This window comes from Salvelinus namaycush, chromosome 37 (genome assembly GCF_016432855.1).
Source record: "Salvelinus namaycush isolate Seneca chromosome 37, SaNama_1.0, whole genome shotgun sequence".
NCBI classification, from domain to species: domain Eukaryota; kingdom Metazoa; phylum Chordata; class Actinopteri; order Salmoniformes; family Salmonidae; genus Salvelinus; species Salvelinus namaycush.
In genome coordinates, this window is record NC_052343.1 from 15976053 (window position 1) to 16001381 (window position 25329).

General features: G+C 42.2%; 1 protein-coding gene across 1 annotated transcript; it reads left to right on the top strand.

The window, feature by feature from the left end:
- Positions 1 to 339: 339 nt before the first annotated feature.
- On the top strand, positions 340 to 23539 carry si:dkey-12j5.1 (probable assembly chaperone of rpl4). Its single transcript, XM_038977107.1, has 11 exons — positions 340 to 525; positions 1685 to 1794; positions 1933 to 2079; positions 2183 to 2335; positions 2536 to 2657; positions 2738 to 2861; positions 3702 to 3806; positions 4011 to 4079; positions 10849 to 10902; positions 14235 to 14375; positions 22648 to 23539. Exons 1-11 carry the CDS (start codon positions 459 to 461, stop codon positions 22822 to 22824), a joined length of 1269 nt encoding a protein of 422 aa, XP_038833035.1. The 5' UTR covers positions 340 to 458; the 3' UTR covers positions 22825 to 23539.
- Positions 23540 to 25329: the final 1790 nt, after the last annotated feature.

Sequence of the window (25329 nt, forward strand, 5' to 3'; positions counted from 1 at the left end):
CCAAATCCAGAATGTTCTTGAGGCACGGGCTCCGGCTTGGCAGCCCATTGGTGAGTTCAGACTGTCAATTATTCACATCATATCTTTCTCGACTATTTTCCGTCTACATTACCGCAATGACGTTTGTTTCAACACTTTATCAATGGAATTTCATCAAAGACTCAACTAATTAAGGTTGTATATAGTACATGAGACATGAAAACGCAACATCAAATCGATTGCCTTTGGCATTCTCAAACAGCGACTGTTCTTACTGTCATTCACATTTAACTGGAACTGTTTGTCCACTATCATTCTCCGTAGCTGCTGGGTTAGCAGTACTGAGCATGTGAACTCACACCATACGCAGTACTGCGCATGTGCACTCACACCCTACGCGTGGACTAATTTATCCCCATATTTTTTACAGTGATTCTAACATCAATTATAAAACTTAATTACAAATCGTCATTGTTGTAATGGGAGGCCAAACCAAGGGCAAAAAGAAGAGCAAAGCCAGGAGGAAAGATCCGCGCTCTAACGGAGGTATGTTAATACAGTAACTAACGTGTTAGCTAGATCGCTATAAAGGACAACTAGTGTTGTTGTCCATGTGTGATATTTGTTATACTATGTGTGATAGCTACAGTGTCTTCAGAAAGTATTCATACCGATTGACTTATTTCATATTTTGTTGTCTTTACAGCCGGAATTCAAAATGTATTACATATTTTTTTTCCCCTCACCCTTCTACACACAATACCAAATCAAATGTATTTATAAAGCCCTTTTTACATCAGCAGATGTCACAAAGTGCCTATACTAAAACCCCAAACAATGCAGATGTAGAAGCACGGTGGCAAGGAAAACCTCTCTAGAAGGCAGGAACATAGGAAGAAACCTAGAGAGGAACCAGGCTCTGAGGGGTGGCCAGTCCTCATCTGGCTGTGGCAGTAAGGCCAGATTGTTCTTCAAGATGTTCAAACTTTCATAGATTACCAGCAGGGTCAACTAGTAATCACAGTGGTTGTAGACCACCGGTCGGTACCTCAGGAATAAATGTCAGTTGGCTTTTCATAGCCGAACATCCAGAGGTCGAGACAGCAGGTGTGGTAGAGGTAGTCGAAAACAGCAGGTCCTGGAACAATGTATAGTAGCAGTAGCACGGTGAACAGGTCAGGGTTCCATAGCCACAGGCAGAACAGTTGAAACTGGAGCAGCAGCAAGACCATGTGGACTGGGGACAGCCAGGAGTCATCAGGCCAGGTAGTCCTGAGGCCAGGTAGTCCTGATACATGGTCCTAGGGCTCAGGTACTCCGGGAGGGGAGGGAGAGAGAGGGAATTAGAGGGAGCATACTTAAATTCACACAGGACACCAGATAAGACAGGAGAATTACCCCAGATATAACAGACTGACCATAGCCCCAGGCACATAGACTATTGCAGCATAGTCATTAGGACATTATGGGGGTATTGTGTGTAGGCCAATGACAAAAGCATCACAATTTAATACATTTTCCATTCAGGCTGTAACAAAACAAAATGTGGAAAAAGTCGAGGGGTGTGAATGCTTTCTGAAGGCACTGTAGCGCGCTAGTCCACTCTGGAAAGAACAACCTAGCGAGCTAACTTGCTAGTTAGCTACTGTAACTGTAGCCAGACTTATGTAGGCTATTGTTGACAATATGGACTGTGTTACAACAGGCTCTGGACTGGCAGGTCTGTCACCTCAAGATAGAATGAAGCTGAAGATGCAGGAGAAAGCCAAGAAAAAAACTGCTGAAAAATATACTGTCGAACAACTATTGGAGAAGGTAGAACACAGACACACACACACACACACTCCAGACATACTCTCTCTTTCTCCTGTTTCAGATGGAGTCAGAAGTGTACAGACAGTTTGGAGTTTGCCACATGCTGTACACTAACATCTGTCCTGTGTTGTGTTTCAGACGGAGGAATGTATGGACAGTTTGGAGTTTGAGATGGCGGGGAAGTTCTGTCAGCGAGCACTAGAGGTGGAGCCTGACAACCTCCTTACCCTGGACCTGCTAGGACACATCCACTCTGAACTGGGAGACACACAGAGGGCCAAGGAAATATCCTTCAGTGTGTGTGTATGGTGTTTGCATGCATCTCTGTGTGCATGTGTGTGTTGTGCAAATGCACATGTGTGTGTGTGTTCCTTAACCCCAGCTCTAAGTGTTTCTGCATGCAGTGCAGTTGAGTCCTGAAGAAGGTCATAGTAAATACATGTCTCTAGGGCAGATACACACAGGCCAAGAGGCTGTGCAGTACTACACCAAAGGAGTACAGATACTACTGTTTATGCTGGAGAAACACGCACAAGCCACAGTGAGTACACGCACACACACACACACTCATGGATCTTGTTGAATGCATGTCTAACACAGAACACTAGGAGGAGCTGTTTCTTCAGTCTGAACACTTCTACTGACTGTGTCACAAACTGACTGTATCATAAACTGACTGTCACAAACTGGCAGCCAGAGATGCTGAATACTTCTACCTCAACCATCCCCCTGTCACCCCAGGCAGGAGCAGGAGCTGAGGCAGCAGCCTCCCCACTCCAGGACTCGGGGTCAGAGATCCTGATAGGCAGAGACGTGTGTGTGGCCTACTGTTCTGTGGCAGAGATCTACTTCACTGACCTCTGGTAACACAAAAATCATATATACATTTTTGTAACCTGAAAGGCCTGTTGTGTATTGAATTCACAGATTTGTTTGTGTGTAGTATGGAGGAGAGGGCAGGAGATCAGTGTCGAGAGGCCATAGAGCGAGCGCTGACCTATCATCCTGACAACCCAGAGGCTCTACAGCTGATGGCCAGCTACCTGTTCAGTACAGAGAAGAACCAGGTCAGTACATACACACACACACACACACACACACACACACACACACACACACACACACACACACACACACACACACACACTGTATGACTATAAATCAGAGGCAGGTATGTCTCACGCTAAGTTATCATCTTGTTAAAGCAGCGATCAGAGTTAATTCATGTGAGAAAATGGAATCATATGCCATTAATCTGATGAGCTAGGTACACACACATTAATCAGTTTATGACAGATATTAATGCAGAATTAGTTATGAAGCAGATACATTTGGACACAGGGATCACATCTGACGAAGAGAGGAGGAGGAAAGTTGGGGAGAGAGAGAACAAAAGAAAGTGATGAGGGGAGACAGAAAAATGGTCTATAACTGAACAATCAGAGCATTTGCAATTGTCATACAATTTTATGATAATCTGCTAGTCCTAGCACTGCAATGAGACAGGCCTCCAATTGTTCGGAGAGCCTTAATCTTTAGGGAGCAACAATAACAGCTAGCTAAGGATTTACTCCTAAATGACTCTTACATTTCAAAGAGAAGACAAGTTTTGGAATACTGCAGCTCTTCTCAAGGTTACTTTTGTAAATATCTCCTCCAGCCACCAGATGGCACTGTGGCTCTAACTAGATGGAGTTGATTTGACAGTTGTGTGTAACCTTTATTTAACTAGGCAAATCAGTCAAGAACAAATTCTTATTTACAATGACGGCCTACCCTGTCCAAACCCCGACGACGCTGGGCCAATTGTGCGCCGCCCTATGGGACTCCCAATCACGGCCGGATGTGATGCAGCCTGGATCAGGGGAGCAGATGTCAGATTTTTTTTTGTGTGTGTGTGTGTGTAGGAGGGGAAGGAGTACCTGATGAGGAGTGTGGATGCGTGGCTACCTGCCCTGAAACAGAGTGAAGCTCCACCCAGCAGAGAGAACATAGAGGAGGAACACACACAGGTGAGAGACTTATACCACACCACACACACACACACACACACACACACACACACACACACACACACACAGGCGAGTCAAACAACCCAGAGCATAAAAGCCAAGTCAGAGGGCCAACTTATCGCTCTGTGTGTGTGTTTGTGTGACTTTGTGTGTATCTGTGAGAGCAATTCTGTGAGTGTCTAACTGGTTTTGTTCCCTTTCCAGAGTGACATCCCACCATATGAATCCCGCATCACCACGGCCAAACTCCTCATAGAGGCAGAAGAGTACGAGGTAGGAGTATGTGGGTGTAGGATGAGTTTTCTCTGTGAAAAGGCCAGTGCTCTGTATTCTTTATCTTTGCCAGAGATCATCTTCAATAATAGAGGAGTGGTCTTTACCCAGAGAGAGAGAGGTAAACGGAGGGAGGAACAGAGATGATAGGATAGAGGGCTTTAGAAAAGATCTGGAGGGAGAGGGGTAGAAACGTGTGTGTGTGTCTGACACATTGTTTGTCTTCATCTGCCTGCATGTGTCAGCAAGCCACACACACTACAGACTCAGTGCATTTATTGAGGAATCAGAAACAATTGAGGTGGAGATGAGGATGAAGATTGCTGTGAGCCTGGAAACATTCACCACGATAACAACAAGATGGAAGCAGCAGATAACTGGAGAACAGGAGATGCAGGACAAGATTAGTCAGATCTAGAGTAACTGAGACTATTTTAGTCTTCTATTCTTAAAGAAATTATAATTCTGTGTTTCCACACAGCAGTGGTAAACCTAGAGGCAAGTCATTAACATCGCAGTTTTCAACTCTAAACAACAACAACATTCTAACTCATAAATTACACACACACATCGGAATCGAATAGGGAATCCGTTGTTAAACAGCGGAGAAGAAGCATTTGACCCTAGTAGAGCAGAGGGAACGAGGGAAGGAAATGGAGGAGAGGAAGACGGTGGTTATAACCAGGGTCAAATATAATTAGCAGAGGCTACGAATACGGATTTCTCACCCACCTCCTGCCACTGGAAACTTTTTTCTCATAACGATGGATCCGAACGTTCTGCACATGTTATTTTACACATTCAAGTTTTTCTCTTTACTGTACGCTTTACTCACCCTCTTCTGAACCCTTAACCAATTTGATATTTCTGAACAGCTGAAATAAAAACTCAGTGGTGATACACTATATATACAAAAGTATGTGGACACCCTCAAATTAGTGGATTCGGCTAATTCAGCCACACACGTTGCTGACTGGTGTATAAAATCGAGCACACAGCCATGCAATCTCCATAGACAAACATTGTCCGTAGAATGTCCTTACTGAAGAGCTCAGTGACTTTCAACATGGCACCGTCATAGGATGCCATCTTCAACATGGCACCTTCAACATGGCACTGTCATAGGATGCCACGTTTCCAACAAGTTCATCAAATTTCTGCCCTGCTAGAGCTGCCCTGGTCAACTGTAAGTGCTGTTATTGTGAAGTAGAAGGAACAAGAACTGCTCAGCCGCAAAGTGGTAGGCCACACAAGCTTACAGAACGGAACCGCCGAGTGCTGAAGCGCAAAGTGCGTAAAAATCGTCTGTCCTCGGTTGCAACACTCACAACTGAGTTCCAAACTGCCATAGAAGCAACGTCAGCACTATAACTGTTCATTGGGAACTTCGTGAAATGGGTTTCCATGGCTGAGCAGGCGCACACAAGCATAAGATCACCATGTGCAATGCCAAGCGTCGGCTGGAGTGGTGTAAAGCTCACCGCCATTTGGCTCTGGCGCAGTGGACACGTGTTCTCTGGAGTGCAGAATCACGCTTCACCATCTGGCAGTCAGACGGACGAATCTAGGTTTGGCTGATGCCAGGAGAACGCTACCTGCCCAAATTCATAGTGCCAACTGTACATTTGGTGGAGGAGGAATAGTCTGGGGCTGTTTTTCATGGTTCGAACCCATTGTTCCATTGAAGGGAAATCTTAACGCTACAGCATACAATGACATTCTAGACAATTCTGTGCTTCCAAATTTGTGTTCAGCATGACAATGCTCCTGTGCACAAAGCGAGGTCCATACAGAAATGGTTTGTCGAAGAACTTGACTGTCCTGCACAGAGCCCTGACCTCAACTTGGGATGAATTGGAACGCCGACTGCGAGCCAGACCTAATCGCCCAACATCAGTTCCCGACCTTACAAATGCTCTTGTGGCTGAATGGAAGCAAGTCCCCGCAGCAATGTTACAACATCTAGTGGAAATCCTTCCTCAGAAGAGTGGAGGCTGTTATAGCAGCAAAGGGGGGACCAACTCCATATTAATGCCCATGATTTTGAAATGAGTTGTTTGACGAGCAGGTGTCCACATACTTTTGGTCACGTAGTGTGTATGTATTTATGCAGTTGAAGTCGGAAGTTTACATACACTTAGGTTGGAGTCATTAAAACTCGTCTTTCAACCACTTCCCAATTTTCTTGTTGACAAACTATAGTTTTGGCAAGTCGGTTAGGACATCTACTTTGTGCGTGACACAAGTCATTTTTCAAACAATTGTTTACAGACAGATTATTTCACTTATAATTCACTGTATCACAATTTCAGTGGGTCAGAGGTTTACAATACACTAAGTTGACTGTGCCTTTTTAAAAAGCTTGGAAAATTCCAGAAAATGATGTAATGGCTTTAGAAGCTTCTGATAAGCTAATTGACATCATTTGAGTCAATTGGAGGTGTACCTGTGGATATATTTCATGGCCTACCTTCAAACTCAGTTGCTATTTGCTTGACATCATGGGAAAATCTAAATAAATCAGCCAAGACCTCAGAAAAAAATTGTAGACCTCCACAAGTCTGGTTCATCCTTAGGAGCAATTTCTAAACGCCTGAAGGTACCACGTTCATCTGTACAAACAATAGTACGCAAGTATAAACACCATGGGACCACACATCCGTCATACCGCTCAGGAAGGAGACGCGTTCTGTCTCCTAGAGATGAACGTACTTTGGTGCAGAAAGTGCAAATCACTCCCAGAAGAACATCAAAGGACCTTGTGAAGATGCTGGAGGAAACCGGTACAAAAGTATCTATATCCACTGTAAAACGAGTCCTAAATCGGCATAACCTGAAAGGCCGCTCAGCAAGGAAGAAGCCACTGCTCCAAAACCGCCATAAAAAGCCAGACTACGGTTTGCAACTGCACATGGGGACAAAGATTGTACTTGTTGAAGAAATGTCCTCTGGTCTGATGAAACAAAAATAGAACTGTTTGGCCATAATGACCATTGTTATGTTTGGAGGAAAAAGGGGGAGGCTTTCAAGCCGAAGAACACCATCCCAACCGTGAAGCACAGGGGTGGCAGCATCATATTGTGGGGGTGCTTTGCTACAGGAGGGACTGGTGCACTTCAAAAAATAGATGGCATCATGAGAAAGGAAAATTATGTGGATATATTGAAGCAACATCTCAAGACATCATTCAGGAAGTTAAAGCTTGGTCATAAATGGGTCTTCCAAATGGACATTGACCCCAAGCATACTTCCAAAGTTGTGGCAAAAGGGCTTAAGGACAACAAAGTCAAGGTATTGGAGTGGCCATCACAAAGCCCTGACCTCAATCCTATAGAATATTTGTGGGCAGAACTGAAAAAGCTTCTGTGAGGAAAGAGACCTACAAACCTGACTCAGTTACACCAGCTCTGTCAGGAGGAATGGGCCAAAATTCACCCAACTTATTGTGGGAAGCTTGTTGAAGGCTACCCGACACGTTTGGCCCAGTCAAACAATTTAAAGGCAATGCTACCAAATACTAATTGAGTTTATGTAAACTTCTGACCCACTGGGAATGTGATGAAAGAAATTAAAGCTGAAATAAGTGATTCTCCACTATTATTCTGACATTTCACATTCTTAAAATAAAGTGGTGATCCTAACTGACCTAAGACAGGGAATTTTTACTTGGAATAAATGTCAGGAATTGTGAAAAACTGAGTTTAAAAGTATTTGGCTAAGGTGTATGTAAACTTCCGACAACTGTATTTGTTAACAAAAAATCAAGACCTAGAATTGCCTTTGGTGTATCCCACAAAAAAGGTTCACTGTTATAAGCTAACTTTTTTTGAATTTAAGCAAAATTCCCCAAATTCCCGGGCTTAACTTCGGAAACCGGAAAGTTTCAGACCCTTTGCAAACCTAGTCCCCAGCACAAGGTGTACCTGTGTAATAATCATGCTGATGGATTATCTTGACAAAGGATAAAAGGCTGTCTAACAGGGATGTAAACAAATTTGTCTGTTTTATTGTATATTACCATAGCACAAGAAAAACGTAGTCTACATGTTGCATTGGAGTGATATTAACCAGTGCAGTCAAAAACGTGATTTCCCAGTTTTTTTTATATACTCGACCAGTTTATTAGGCACGCCAGTCTAGTACTGGGTTGGATCCTGCTTTGCCTCCAGAACAGCTTGAATTCTTCGGGGCGTGAACATGTTGCTCAATTGGTATCAAGGGACCTAACTTGTGCCAGGAAAACATTCCCCACACCATTACAACACCCCCACCACCAGCCTGTACTGTTGACGTTAGGCACAATTGGGCCATGGATTCGTGCTGCTTCCACAAAATTCTGAATTTGTCGGACTAGGCAATGTTTTTCCACTCCTCAATTGTTCAGTGTTGGTGATAGCGTGCCCACTGGAGCCGCTTCTTCTTGTTTTTAGCTGATAGGAGTAGAACCCAGTGTGGTCGTCTGCTGCAATAGCCCATCCGTGACAAGGACCGACGAGTTGTGCGTTCTGAGATGCCATTCTACACACCACTGTTGTACTGCGCCGTTATTTGCCTGTTTGTGGCCCGTCTGTTAGCCTGCACCATTCTTGCCGTTCTCCTTCGACCTCTCATCAATAAGCTGTTTTCGCCCACAGGACTACCCCTGAAATAATGTTTTTTTGTTTGTCGCACCATTCTCTGTAAATCGTAGACACTATCGTGCATGAAAAGCCCAGGAGGCCGGCCGTTTCCAAGATCCTGGAACCGGCGCTCAGTCACTTATGTCACTCATTTTGCCCATTCTAACGTTCAATCGTACAGTAACTGAATGCCTCAATGCCTGTCTGCTTTCTTTATATAGCAAGCCACATGACTCACTGTCTGTAGGAGTGAACCATTTCACAATTTTTTGTAATTGGGTGGTGTACCTAAATATATGGCCACTAAGTGTATATTTTCACACGATAATAATAATACTGTGAAATTGTGTAAATGATCATAATGCCCTTTTAGTGTAAGAGCTGTTTGAAAAGACCACCTAAAGTATCAGCCTGTTTTGGTTGGATGCAGTTTTGGCCTACTTGGTGACATCACAAGGATGTCACCAGTGTATTTTTTGTTGTTAATAGACCAATAAGAGAGTTCCAAACCTTGCTGCCAATAACAGCTAGTTTTCAGTTTTCCCCTCCCCACTCAGACCAGTCCTAGCTAAATTCTTGCTTGAAAACTTGCTCTTTTCTATGAAGCTATTTTAGTTTATTTTTGACCATTTTAATTGAAAACAATCACAGTAAGGTACTTAATTGTTACCCAGAAATGATTTGATATTGATATGAAAAATAAATTAAAATGCTGCATTGGACCTTTAGGTCAATACCAAGTGTCAAATAGATCACTTTGTAATCTCCTGCCGTATGAGTGAAAAACAAAGGTACGGGAGTCTGACTGAACAGACACTAATAAAGACACTTCAAACACACACAAGCATGCTCACGGCTACACACAGACACACACACACACACACAGAGAGTTATAAATGAGCTACTCCCAGGACGGTGGTTTCCAACTGGTCCTGAAGCAAAGGGGACGACACGTTTTGTGTGTGTATTTGTTGTTGCTGTTGAGTAATCTGAAGGCAACGTTGCTAAACAGAATCATTTTACCAGAGTGCAGCGCACGGATAGGGACAAGACAAATGACTATAATAGTCTGGAGGGCTGTCTCGCGCTCACACACACACACACCCACACACCGTTTCAGAGACAGAGATGCAGGAAAACCAAAGCAACTGTGAATGAAAATCAGTGTATTTCAACTAAGTGAATAATGCAGGAGGTACATGTATATAAAGAACATATAAACAGGTAAAAGTATCCAGCAATTCACACAGGAATAATATTTTGTCCTTTCAAGAGGTGGTGTCATGACAACCAGTCTTAGAGTTGAGTTGTTGTTGTTGTCGTCAGGGGATTGTCTGTGTCTGTCGTGAGTTGATGTCTGTTTTCTCGTAAGCTGTTCCTCAGTGGTTGGCTCCTTGGAGGTCTGGAACTAACACCGATAGTTGGGTGTTTAACTACATCGGCTAAATAGTTTATTGATCAACCTCAGCTCTAATACAAAACATGTACTCTGTAGATCATCAGGAATGAGATGTTGATTTCCCTCTAATCAGAATGTGTTAATTAATAAAACTTAATACCTCTCAGCAGATAATCAGCCCCACAATTAATCAACACACACACACACTCCGTCTCTCGCATACACAAGTGATGATAAAAAGTGGAAGAGGGATGAAGAAAATGGGACAGGTAACTCTTTGAAGAGGAAGAGATGCGTGAGATCGTGTACACTGGGGAACTAGGTGAGGTGAACTAGTCTGGAATCATCAGGACAGGAGGGTGTGGACTGGTGATCAGGTCCATTGATGAGGACTAGCTATTGATCATGACCAGTTCTGTATTGGTTGTTGAGGTCAAGGAGTATTGGACAGGAGGGATATTGACTGATTATTGATAGTAATCATGAGATTAGCTTCGTTGTGTATTGATGACTGTGTAAGCTGTCTTGTTGCTATTGACGACCGTGTCTATGGAACACTGGGTTTTGAGAGTCTGATCAGACTCTGATCACATCCATTGATTAGGGTGGCAGAGAGAGCGAGATGTGTGTGACAGGAAACACCTCGCTCTCTGCCTCCACACACATAGCGACTCAGGCTAGGAGCAGGATGTGTTTAATGTTTAATGAACAATGGAAATGATGGTTTGTCTGTTTTTATGATTTCTCTCAGACAGCAGTAGATGTGTTGGAGGGTCTACTAGAGGAAGATGACGAGGTGGTACAGGTAAGTCATGATGATGATGTCAGTTTTTATTTTACATTTTTTACAATACAAAACATTCACATACAAACGATAGCATACAGACGCACACAAACATCAACAACATCACCCCTGCCCAGGCCCACCTGCTCACACCCCCGTCTCCAGCACCCGCATCACTCTCTCCGCCACATGGCCTCAGACTGCACCATTTTGTTTCTCTCTGTCGCCCACGCACTTTCAACATTTAGACAATAAAACATTTTACCTTTTCCATTATGTTAACAATGGATTGGTTGATTTGCAGTTTTAAGTATACGTTTTTTCCAGATTGATGAAAAAAGTATCGTCCAACCCATCGGGTATCTCACTGCACCCTCATATACCGTGTCTTGAAATACAGTATGCAGACAGACTGATTAAAAGTTAATTTACATGAATACTTTTGACAGCCAACTTTCTAACTCTGCCCATAACTTTTGGAATTTATCATTCCCAGAAGGCATGGATTATTGAGTCATTGTTAGTTTTACACTTAAGATATGACTCTGCCGTTGTGATGTAGAATTTTCAGAATTTTGTCTCTTGTATAAGAAATGCTATACATTAGTTTATACTGGATTAAGCATAAACTTTGTTAACTGTAATTCCATTAGTTATTTTCCAACATTCCCTCCATCTTGTGCCAATATCAGTTATTTTTAAGTCTTGGTTCTAATAGTTTATATATTTTTTTTCTAAGAGATTGTCAGTTGGATAGTCTTTCTGCAAGGTTTTGTATACCTTACCTATCATATGAATATCCTTTTCTGACTCAAATGGGATTCCCTCAAGATTGCGCTGATGTCCAAAAGTTTTCAAAGTAAAATTTCTTGATATGAAACTTGGGGTGGCAGGTAGGAGCGTTGGGCCAGTAACAGAGAGGTTGCTAGATTGAATCCCAGAGCTGACAAGGTAAAAATCTGTCGTTCTACCCCTGAGCAAGGCAGTTAACCCACTGTTCCCCGGGTGCCGATAATTTAGATTAAGGCAGCCCCCCGCACCTCTCTGATTCAGAGGAGTTGGGTTAAATGCGGAAGACACATTTCAGTTGAATGCATTCAGTTGTACAACTAACTAGGTATCCCCCTTTCCCTTTTTAAGTTGCATGTATTTCAAAATATCTACATTGGTCAGTTCAAAATTGCTTTTTAATTCTGTCATGGAAATACATGTATTTCCTATTACCAAGTAATTTATGGTTTCTATGCCTTTAGTTTTCCATGTGGGCCATTTTATCATTGTATTATGAAAAGCTATCCAAGGATTGTTCCATAAGGTTTAGGAAGTGATTGGTTCTTGAAGAATACGTTACATTTTCTTCCATATTTTTATAGTGTTCTTAACTATGAAGTTGTTAATGTTTTTAGCTTTATCCTTTGAAAATAGACACGTGAAAAGATTCTGGGGCAGTTTTCTTTTCTGTGTGTGAAGTGAGCAGGAGACACTCCTGCAGCCTCCGTTCAGTTCTCTCTGCTCCAGAGCCATATTAGTATTCTTTGCAAGAGGTGTGTGTGTGTGTGTGTGTGTGTGTGTGTGTGTGTGTGTGTGTGTGTGTGTGTGTGTGTGTGTGTGTGTGTGTGTGTGTGTGTGTGTGTGTGTGTGTGTGTGTGACAATCTAACCTCAGTGTGCTCATTCTTTCTCACCCTTCCTCCTACACACCTCGGCTGACAGATTGAGAGCAGTCACTTGCTCAACCTTTGAACTCATTCTGGAGACACCTGCTCTAAGCAGAAACACTCACATATATATACACACAGACAGACAGACAGACAGACAGACAGACAGACAGACAGACAGACAGACAGACAGACAGACAGACAGACAGACAGACAGACAGACAGACAGACAGACAGACAGACAGACAGACAGACAGAGTTTTAACTCCTATGAATATACAGTAAAGTGTTTGTTTTGTCAGTAGTGTTCTCGAGCACCATCAGAATAACACAACTGGAAATGACGATGACACAACCTAGTCTAAACCCTCTACCCACAGCTCAAACTGTTTTGTGCTAACCATTCTTTTTGATAAGTCACCCACCTCGGGAACTCATGCATTGTTAATGGACCCAAACAGCTGCCAGTAGTCAAGGTGGTGGTACCTAACTAACTCCCTGTACAATGTAGTACTTTGTCAACAGGTTTGGTAAACTTGGAATTCTGACTCTTTCTAAGTCTTTACGTAGACCTTGTTAAAACTATTAAAACTCTCTAGAACCAGATGGTATCTGTGACTGTTGTCTCATCCAAGAGGACTGATTGACCTACTTACTGTAGACTTATCAGTAAGAGAGTAACGTGTGGGTGTTGTGTGGATTCTCTGAAGTTCTTAATTAGCTGGCTCGTTAATTTTCTGAGACGAGTGGTGGGTGTGCTCATGAAGAGTGTGTGTGTGCTTAGTTTAATAGAGCCATAAATACGAGCAAAACAGACCATATTTCATAAACACTTTGAAAGAGACTTATTCTAATGGAGTTTCTTTTGAGGAAGCAAAGACATTCTGATTGAAGTAGCAACTCAGATCTAGACACACACGCACATGCACCTACAGGTCAGTGTGTGTATTCAAACCGCTATGCTCAACTTAAGTTACAGAGTTGTAGATCCGGTCATGAAGAGGATGCTTCTAATAATTGTATAATCATTCAAAAGGCATAAAGTTATGTTCAGCCTTCAAGCCTCTCGTCTTCATGAGTGTGTGCGTGCATGCATGGGTCTGCTGATAGAGGTGGAGGTCGCTGTTGTTTTCTGCTGTAAAATGAATAGTAAATGAGAGGAATGTTAATGTCCTGCTTCTGCAAGAAGTGTGGGTGGCTGATCCTTGGCCTCAGATGAGACACACACCCACACAAACTTCTGAAGTACAAGTGTGCTGTGTGTTGTAGGTGGAAGGATGAGGGTAAACTATGTAGGGTGTGTTTTAATGTGGGTGTGTACAGTATTGGTATGAGGGAGAGAGAATACAACAGGTAGTTGAGAGGAGAGAAGGAATGGAATGTGTGTAGCTGTGTTTTGTCCTTTAGTCTGTAAGTTGTGTGTGTGACAGCGCTTTCAGATTGGCGCGTGGAGACGGAAGTTTGCGAAGACAAACTGCTGCAGCACAGGCCCAGCTCTTTACCATAGTGGCAGCTCATGAGGATGCTGTGAGCATTTCAATAAGTGCCTCCGGTGTGTGTGCGCGTGTGTGTTAAGCCTGTTTGTCACAGTTCTAGGTACAGATTTCTCGTAGACTAGACCGTTAAATGTGTTTCCCCTGTCATAGCTGAGCTCACTTAATAAAATACATCTTTCTCTCTCTCTCTCTCTCTCACAGGTGTGGTATCTCTCAGGCTGGGTGTGTTACCTGCAGATGGAGGAGAGAAGAAGGGAGGAGAGAGAAGAGAGCGATGAGGAGAGGGAGGAGCGTGAAGCGTTGAAGGAGGCGGCCAGATCTTACCTGACCAAAGCCAAGAAGGTAAACACACACACACACACACACACACACACACACACACACACACTGATGAGGCTATGTATTGATGTAAGTCTGTTTGGTTGATATTGTACTTTCAGCTTGTACAGTCAGTAATACACAAGTATGATACAGAGCTTCACTGCTGGCAGGGATTCTGAAATGTTAATCCTATCTTAATCGTTTTCTTACGTCGAGGAGCTATGTGTCGGTCTTAGAATTTGGTGTGTTTTTGTGTGTGTGGTGTGGATGTGTTTAACTATACTTGTGGAGACAAGAAGTCCCCACGAATAGTAAACAAACAAAAGGGGAAGGTTAGAATTAGTTTTAGGGTTAGGAGCTAGGGTTCATTTTTAAGGTTAGGGTTATTAGGTAAGGTTTTGGGGTTAAGGTTAAGGGTTAGGGAAATAGGATTTTGAATGGGACTGAATTGTGTGTGTGTCCCCACAAGGTTAGTTATACAAGACTGTGTGTTTTAGTTATGCGCGGGTCAGCTGTTTGTTCAACCACCCACAATTGCTAATAACCCATCCGCAACCGCCAAACTATGTGCAACCGCCAACCATCCGACCCGCTAATATAGAAAATGCGCTGTACAGTCAGAGATGCTGGAACAATTTTTTGACTGGGGATGCAGGATTTATTTTTTTACGCCTAATTTAGATAGGCCTATTTTTCTGCTTTCCAACATTTTGTTAGGCGATTTGTTACTCAACTTGTCTATAATTAGATACATGCAGCTTCTGTCATTTACTTGTTGCCAAACTTTTTATAGTCCCGTACCCCTTCAAACATTCAACCTCCAGCTGCGTACCCCCTCTAGCACCAGTGTCAGCACACTCTCAAATGTTGTTTTTTGCCATCATTGTAGTCTGCCACACACACTATACAATACATTTATTAAACATAAGAATGAGTGTGAGTTTTTGTCACAACCCGGCTCGTGGGAAGTGACAAAGAGCTCTTATAGGACCAGGACACAAATAATAATATAATAATAATCAATCATTTAGATCTTTATTTAACCATTTAACCTTACATATAAAACCTTATTTGTTCATCGAAAATTGTGAATAACTCACCACAGGTTAATGAGAAGGGTGTGCTTGAAAGGATGCACTTAACTCTGCAATGTTGGGTTGTATTGGAGAGAGTCTCAGTCTTAAATCATTTTCCACACACAGTCTGTGCCTGTATTTCGTTTTCATGCTAGTGAGGGCTGAGAATACACTCTCACATAGGTACGTGGTTGCAAAGGGCATCAGTGTCTTAACAGAACGATTTGCCAAGGCAGGATCTGGCAGTGGCTTCTGATTTAAATAACATTTTCACAGAACCGCTTGTTGCAATTTTGATGAAGCTCTCTTGTTCAGATATCAGTAAGTGGACTGGAGGCAGGGCATGAAAGGGATAACGAATCCAGTTGTTTGTGTCATCCGTTTAGGGAAAGTACCTGCGTAATTGCGCACCCAACTTACTCAGGTGCTTCGCTATATCACATTTGACATTGTCCGTAAGCTTGAGTTCATTTGCACACAAAAAATCATACAATGATGGAAAGACCTTTGTGTTGTCCTTGTTAATGCAGACAGAGAAGAGCTCCAACTTCTTAATCAAAGCCTCAATTTTGTCCCGCACATAGTTGTATATAGTTGTGGAGAGTCCCTGTAATCCTAGATTCAGATCATTCAGATGAGAAAAAACATCACCCAGATAGGCCAGTCGTTTGAGAAACTCGTCATCATGCAAGCGGTCGGACAAGTGAAAATTATGGCCAGTAAAGAGAACTTTAAGCTTGTCTCTCAATTTAAAAAAAACATGTCAATACTTTGCCCCTTGATAACCAGCACACTTCGGTATGTTGTAAAAGCATTACATGGTCGCTGCCCATGTCATTGCATAGTGTAGAAAATACACGAGTTCAGGGTCCTTGCTTTAACAAAGTTAACCATTTTCACTGTAGTGTCCAAAACGTCTTTCAAGTGGTCAGGCATTCCCTTGGCAGCAAGAGCCTCTTGGTGGTTGCTGCAGTGTACCCAAGTGGCATCGGGAGCAACTGCTTGCACGCGTTACCACTCCACTATGTCTCCCTGTCATGGCTTTTGCGCCATCAGTACAGTTACCAACATGAGCAGCAGCTACGTTTGGCTACATACGGACCGTTAGTGGAATTCCCGCAAGAGAGTAACGGTTAATGTGATTGGATGCTAATTATTTGACTAGGCTACATGCATTTGAAACTGTATGTATGTGTATATATTCACATACATACACATATATATATATATATATACACATACATACAGTTGAAGTCGGAAGTTTACATACACTTAGGTTGGAGTCATTAAAACTAGTTTTTCAACCACTCCCCAAATGTCTTGTTGACAAACTATAGTTTTGGCTAGTCGGTTAGGACATTTGTGCATGACACAAGTCATTTTTCCAACAATTGTTTACAGACAGATTATTTCACTTATAACTAACTGTATCACAATTCCAGTGGGTCAGAAGTTTACATACACTAAGTTGACTGTGCCTTTAAACAGCTTGGAAAAGTCCAGAAAATTATGTCATGGCTTTAGAAGCTTCTGATAGGCTAATTGACATAATTTGAGTCAATTGGAGGTGTACCTGTGGATGTATTTCAAGGCCTACCTTCAAACTCAGTGCCTCTTTGCTTGACATCATGGGAAAATCAAAAGATATCAGCCAAGACCTCAGAAAACAAATTGTAGACCTCCACAAGTCTGGTTCATCCTTGGGAGCAATTTCCAAACGCCTGATGGTACCATGTTCATCTGTACAAACAATAGTACGCAAGTATAAACATCATGGGACCACGCAGCCGTCATACCGCTCAGGAAGGAGACGCGTTCTGTCACCTAGAAATGAGCGTACTTTGGTGCGAAAAGTGCAAATCGCTCCCAGAACAACAGCAAAGGACCTTGTGAAGATGCTGGAGGAAACGGGTACAAAAGTATCTATATCCACTGTAAAATGAGTCCTATATCGACATAATCTGAAAGGCCGCTCAGGAAGGAAGAAGCCACTGCTCCAAAACCGCCATTAAAAAAAGCCAGACTACGGTTTGCAACTGCACATGGGGACAAAGATTGTACTTTTTGGAGAAATGTCTTCTGGTCTGATGAAACAAAAATGGAACTGTTTGGCCATAATGACCATTGTTATGTTTGGAGGAAAAAGGCTGGAGGCTTGCAAGCCGAAGAACACCATCCCAACCGTGAAGACGGGGGTGGCAGCATCATGTTGTGGGGGTGCTTTGCTGCAGGACGAACTGGTGCACTTCAGAAAATAGATGGCATCATGAGGTAGGAAAATTATGTGGATATATTAAAGCATATTAAACTTCCGACTTCAACTGCATATATTTTGATGTGAGTCACATTTTTATTTGGCGTACCCCCGACGTCATTGCGCGTACCCCTGGGGGTACACGTACCCCAGTTTGGGAATACCTGCCTTAGAAGACTAAATACATATTTTCCGTTGAGCAAGAGGTTATGTATACATCGATAGAATGAATGCTTCAATCTAGTTGACATTGGTAAAGTTCTCTTTCATCTCTGTTTCTATCGCGCAGCAATAACCCCAAAAAACGGGAATGAGTTTCTGTGCAAAATGTCCAAATTACCAACATTTTACCGGTTAGAGGGAGTTAAAAGCTGTGAAAACGACCCAACATGTTTCTGATAAGATTTCATTTTGGCTTGGATGCCTATTTTATGTGGTTGAAATACTATCAGCTTTTTCGATGCTGATAAAGATGGGACCATTTCTGACAGTCCCTAACCGCGCATTCATTCTCTCAAGATACATAAATAATATTTCTCCACTGCTCTTTCTAAGTCAAAATGTACATTTGGTGTATAATTTTACTGCAAGAACTGCTTAATTCTGCAGGAGTTAATATTAAGACTGTGAGTGGTTATAGACCCACAGTTAGTGTCCAGATTTCAGTTCCTATTCCATTTAACCCATCTGAACAGTACAGGTCCCTTGACATATTTGAAGTCCCAGTCTTGTGACTGTCAGATTTGTATAGCTCCTCACAACCATCACACATCATCTTTCCCATATATGACTTTTCTGGTCCTCCTTCTCTTTATTTTAAACTCCATTTCGCAGCTTTTCTCTTATTGAATTATATGCCGACATTGTCCTTTTTGCCTCAGTAGACCAACTTGAACTTTTTCTGCCAGTGTTCCCAAAAGCATTTGGCAATTGCTGTGTATTTGTCGCCTGTACAGTTAGGCCCTGAAGCTTAGGCTTACACACTGACGTAAGATACAAATAATTAAACAAAACCCTCAATGTAACCTATAGTTATGAATTGCACAAGAATTGTACATTTATATGATTTTTTTCTTTATTCAACCCGCCCGCCTGCCACCCATCAGCCCTTAATCCACAAAATAAACCTGCCCACCCCGCGGATGTAACTATGGGGACTGTGGGTTAGCGTCAACCCGCGCATTGCTAGTGTGTGTGTGAGAGTCTTCCCTCGTAACAGACCAGTGTTTGTGAGCATGCTAATTATTAAAGTGTTCAGTCTCAGAGTTAGTCAGAAAAACAGAAAATGTTAATGAGACCTAGTTCACACTGGCTTGTTTAGACACAAGTCCACTTCTAGCATACTTAATTATGTTGTTAGCACTCTTTGTGTGAGTGTGCATATTTAATTACATTTTTGCATGTCTGTGTGTGTGCATGTGTCTGTGCACATTTGATTATGTTCGTTGAAATATCTCCATTATTAATTTCCCGTCTGAATGTGCTTCACCACATTACTTCTAAAGAGACAGACCCTGTTTCTCTTCGGCTCTCTCTCATGGAAGGTTACAAGGGGGTTGGATGATGGTTGACCTAGACACCCCTACAACCATCTCTCAACCATTCCTCAACCCCTCTGAGAGGAGAGAAGAGGAGCTGTAAACTTTTATCCCCTTATAAAGCCACAAATAGCTGTATGCAATTTGTATGTTTGTCACAGGACACAGGCATGAATGCCATGCATACTGTACACATACACACACACACAGGTAGTGGTGTGAACAGTACATGTCTTTGGCAATTTCTCTCTCTCTAGGGGAGTCGTACACACATACGTGCACACACCAGGGTTTCTGTTAGCTAACAATAGCCGGCTTTTGGAGTAAAATATATATTTTTTTCAGCTAAATAAAACTGTCCAGCGAAGAAAAAGAATCCCATGGCAAAATATAGCTTTTTGGAAATACCAGTTGTTGTAAACATTTGACCACTCATGCTTAATGGTCTATAAGTTAATTTGCATAATTTAGTGGAATTAAATTGCCGCGCATGTACGTTCGTTAGTCGTTATGTTTATCACATGCTCACAGCATACAGACACAGAACCTATGAGAGGAAAATCTGTCAGACAGCGCGAGAGCTGCTGCTACAGCTTCTCAAACAGCTCATTAGTTGCTGCTGGAGTTAAACATGCTCTTATAAGCCCAGTCATTCTAAAACAATTCTAAATCCACGATTTAAAAAGAGCTAGTACTACTATTTTTATTTCTCAACTGGTAGGCCTAATTGAAGCGCACTTCCCATTCGCCATTCAAGTGCATGTAGGCAACTTTAGGCAGGCTTCAGGGCGTCGCACATCACTTTGCAATGAGCTGGAAGCCAGTATGCATTTTGAAAACATACTTAATTGTTTGAAACCTGAACATTTTACTTCATATGATGAGGCATGTCTTACCTTGCTTCAAAGTAAAATCCGACCGTAGAACTGGGGAGGCAATTATTTATTTATTTGTCCAGTAGCCAAAGGCACAATCATAGTCATATTAGCAACCCATGCTAGTTGTTGCATCTTTAAATCTCCCCTCTTTCTAAATTTCAAATGGATATTTTTCATCTGTCACATGAAACTACTCGCATGTGCGGTGTGCTTTTGACAACAGTGTTTTACCACTAATTGCGTACATTCGCGCGTAGCCTTGTGCACATTGCTGCGCTTATAATGTGAAGAATGAATACTTTATCAACGTTCTAATCTGTTGCATCAGCCTCATTGCTTATACATGTTTTAATGTAGCCTAGGCCTACTGGTTGTATGAATTTGGGATCTATTGTCCCACAACTGTCCCAGAGTCTGTTTGGAACAGGCTATTTCTTTCTCAACAAGCTGACCAATAGAATATGTCAACTTTTCTACTATGTGGATAGTAGATTGACATAGGCTAGTGATTTTTCTGTTACTCGTCTTGTTGGCTGAGGAAAAGTATATGTGGCAGTTATTCTAACATCTTCAAATTGCTCATCGGAATTCGGTAAGAAGGGCCGCACATCGTTGCATCCTCGACTTGCATGTTCTGAGTAACCATTATCTAAATGTGAGTTCTGTCATTCTGAGCTCCGTGGGTGGACGCCCTAATCAGGTTACGCACCCAATGCATATAGGTCCGGTAAATCTCTCAAATGTTCTTGAAGTTAAAATGCTGCCGGTCAAATGTCCGGCGCCACATTTTCCTAACAAAAACCCTGACACGCATACACACACTATTAACACTTCACCACTCCTGGAGTTCACTCACTCCTTTCAACCACAGCATTAAAATTACATCACACACATACCCTCCAAGTCATCCATACCCTAAGGGATCGCCTTTAGCTCATCAAAGAGTAAAACGCTTGACCTACACTTGCTCCTTCCCACACACACTAATTTATACACATACACTCTTTTACTCCACACACACAATGCTGCCTCTCTCTGTGATGTTTTTACTATTGATTTCACCTCCTCTGCTGTTAACCATACCACACCATCCCTCAGCCCTCTACTCCCCTACACTCCACCTCTCACATCATTCCCTACCCTGCTCTCCTCATCTCCTGAGAGAGTGTGTGTGGGTGTGTGTTTCTAGGTTGGAGTTTGAGCAGTGATCTGTCACACAGACAGGAAGGTCACTTGTGGAGCAGAGAGAGAAGGGGGGGATGGAGAAGGTGAAGAAAGTAGTGTGGGTCAGGAGGAAAAGGTGAAGCATGGAGGGAGTGGAGACACAGCAGGAGAGATTTGTGGGAAGTTTGAGAGGAGCTGAGATAGGAGAGGGGGATTGTGATTTAGAGGGAGGTGAGGAGAAAATCCTTGATCTCTATTAGTCACCCAAAGAAAGAAAGAAAGAAAGTAAGTCTATCATTAATTTTGCCTCAAGGGCACATCGACTCTCGCTTTCACAATTTCTGCTTAGCTTTTTATATGAGATATGTGCCATTTATTGTATGTACACTTAATCAACCTGAACCTCAAGAAAATATATAGGGATCTGGAGAGGGGAGGAGGGGAGAGAAAGAGGAAGGAAAGTTCGAGAGAGGGTGAGATAGTTAAAGGGTTCATTTCCCTCCTCTCTCTTCACAGGTCTCACACACCCTCACCCCCTGTCACAACGGCTTAGGAAAGACGTGTCATTGGGGGGGTGTGTGTGTGTGTGTGTGGCAGTGGCCAGATGTGCGTCAGAGTTTACAGGCTTTGAGGGAAAGCTTCTTCTTCTCACACACAGAGAAAGACACAAACACTCTCTCACATATACACACCACACAGACAGCCAACCTGTGAAAGAAGGGAGGAAAATTTACATTACTCTAAATGAGAAATGGGTTTAATTGATTGTGTGGCTTTGCTGAGCTCAGCACTCTTCTCTAATGTATAACACTGTTTATTTAACTAACGGCTATCGCAATGAAAAATGATACTATCCTGGCAGATGCGTTCCTCTTTATAAATGAGTATTCCATAAATGTCACAGCTTAAGTTGAATAAGTACATTTTATCGATATGCCATGCTACTCAAGTGATCAGCTTGAAAATGAAGGACATCAACTGTCTCCAAATGAGCTCCTAGGTTCAGCCCAGATTCTCAGACCTGCTTATCTCCCTCACTAGAGGAGAAGTTGTTTCGAGCAAAAGGAATGTGTGTGTGCGCGTGCTGATTGCTGTGGTAGTGGGTTCTGTTATCAGTCCAGTGCTTCCACTCAGGCAGAGTTTTATACACCGGGAAATCTACTGGTCCCGTCTACAGGGGGACCAGCTTTTGTAATGGTCCCGCTTCACAGCACATTTCACTGAGATAACAACAGCAATACTGTGTATGTGAGAGAGAGCAGAGAAATATCCTATCCGCTTTCCTTGTTCTGCTGAGCCCAATACCCAAGGAAAGAGGCATTTTTCACATTAAGTCCTGGTGGAAACGTGCATGTATGTAACAAACTGTGTGTCTCTCTCCAGCTGTACGTGAAGTTGCACTGTGACGACGGGCCCATACTAGAGCACATAGAGCAGCTGCTGGGGGAAATGGGGGGTGAGACAGAGGGGGAGGAGGGGGAGACAGACCCTGCCCTGGATGAAGACTTTGAGCCCAGCAGTGACGATGAGGAGGAGGAAGAGGACGCCATGGAACATTGACCACACCCCTCTCTCTCTCCCTACCAGTGATCTAGTGGTAAAACAGTGGGTCAGTAACGCTGAGACGTTCGTGGTGAATAAAGTAACGCTCCCTATACTTCCAATGCATTTTTCTGCGATAGGTGGGGAAATAAAAAAGTACGTAAACAGTGTTTAGACTGCATACCACTCTCTACTTTTATAGTGCACTATTAACTCAGACATTAAATAAAGGTAAAGTTTATAAAAAATGTAGTTTATAAAGACCTCTTACCTATCTCTGTACACCTCACAAACTAGACCCAGATGCAACACTTTGTTGGAAAGCAGCAGATGGGCCCTTGAGAGAGGATGACTGGGCCCTTGAGTTTTCTCTGAATCTTTCTCTCGCTTGCTAGATATTGTCTGTATCGTGTTCTCAGAAGTGCCTTTCTCAGAATCATATGACCTCTATCTCTGTCATGTTAGTGCTGAATTGTTTTCTGTATTAGAAAGGAGTGATTGACATGTCGACACGAGCTTTGTTTCCATTGTCCTGGAATGAACCAAATAAAAAACTACTTGGATACTGTTTTGAGAGAAAGAGAAAAAGACAAAGAACAATCTGCTTATTTTTTTGGATACATGTTGTAATAATAGGGTGAATGTGTGCTTCCCTTCATGACCCAGACTCACTTTAGAAAGAGATTCCAATATGAATGAGACCTGTTAAAATAAAGAAATAATACAGAACAGATTCTGTAGTGTTGTAGAGTTCATGAGAGGAGTGAGCATTAAGAGATGGATGAAGATTCAATGTCACATGCACAAGTACAGTGAAATGCCTTTCTCGCAAGCTCTAACCCCAACAATGCAGTAATCAATAACAATGTAATACTCACAATAACAAGGTAGAACAAAAACACAAGATATAACAATAAAGAAAATGATCAAGTCAGCACACTATATACAGTTCCAGTACCATATTTGCAATGTTAAGGGATACTGGATCGATAGAGGTAGATACTGTATGTATTAGAGGTAAGCTGACTAGGCATCAGGATATATTATAAACAGTAGCAGCAGCGTATATGATGATTGTATGTGAGTGAGTGGGTGTGTGTGTGTAGTCAGTATAAATGTATGCGTGTGTGTGTGTGTGTGTGTGTGCGCGCAAATTATGGAGTGAGTGTTTGTACTGTATGTGTTGGAGTGTAAGTGTGTAGGGCCATGTGTGTGTGCATAGATAAGAATAAAATACAAGGGTCAACTCCGATAGTCCATGTAGCCATTTTGTTAGCTAACAGAGGAGAGAGTTGAGAGGAGTGACAGATGAAGAGAGTGAGGGTTGAGAGATGAGTGTTGTACACACACAACTCTCAAACACAATGTTTCTCTCTCAAGGACCTTTAAGGCTTTATAGAAGCAGAATGTAGGAAGAAAGGGTTGAGACAGGTGAGCGTTCATTGAGACAGGTGAGTGTTATTCAGTTGTCCCCATAAGGAGAACACTTTTTGGTTCCAGGTAATTCATCTTCACAGAACATGCAACTCCTGTAAAGCAGCCAATAAAAGGTCATTTTCAAACATTTGCCAAATTTAAATGATTGGGAAACCACCATGAATGGGAAACCATTCTAAACAGTGCAAATGATGCGTGTGGTTCCATATCAAATAAAAGTTTAATTGTCGCCATATGCAGAATAGCAGATGTTAAAACATGTAGAGCGAAATTCGTATGTTTTTAGTGCCATAAGTGCAGTAAATGTCTAACAGTACAATACTAACGCACATAAACAAGAAACAAGAAATGAAGAAAGCTGACCTGGCTGGAAATATCAGAACGAGCAATATCAGAATGAGAAATGTCAGAGTCCACAATATAAATACGTGGTATGTATAGACAGCATGGACAATATATAAGTAGGAAAAGGTATGTACAGCAGTAGTTATACAGGATGAACTATGTCAAGAATACAGTATGTGTACTGTAAATGTAAAGTGAGTATTCAATTAACTTAGTTTCTCACGTGACAGAAATTATCATCTCCATTTGAAACATAGAATGATGGGGAATCTAAAGATGCAACAACTAGGATGGCTTGCTAATATGACTAGGATTGTGCCTTTGGCTTCTGGACAACAAAAGAAAGTTGATATGAAAACCAATAGAACAGGAAAGAAATGCTGGTTTCAATGGCATATGAAGAAGTCTTTATAACATAATTGTCTCTGTGTTTCTATGGTCAGATTTTTCCTAGGCTACCTTGAAGCAAGGTAAGACATACCTCATAATATGAAGTAAAACATTCAGCTTTCAAACAATTAAGAATGAGTTCGAAATGCATTCTGCCTCCAGCTCCCATTGCAAAGTGGTAGGTGATGATGGGCTGATAGCCTGCCTATGTAACGGCTTTCCTCTTCCTCCTCTGAGGATGAAGAGTAATAAGGATTGGAGAACCAATGTGCAGCGTGGTAAGTGTTCATGATGAGTTTTAATAGAACAAAACAATAAAGTAAAACCGAAACAGTTCTGTGTGGAACATAC

Coding starts and splice junctions, on each gene's coding strand:
- si:dkey-12j5.1 (XM_038977107.1), top strand. CDS start 459: ATGGGAGGCCAAACCAAGGGCAAAAAGAAGAGCAAAGCCAGGAGGAAA. Junction 2,336..2,535: donor AGAAACACGCACAAGCCACA/GTGAGTACACGC, acceptor CTGTCACCCCAG/GCAGGAGCAGGAGCTGAGGC. Junction 2,862..3,701: donor TCAGTACAGAGAAGAACCAG/GTCAGTACATAC, acceptor GTGTGTGTGTAG/GAGGGGAAGGAGTACCTGAT.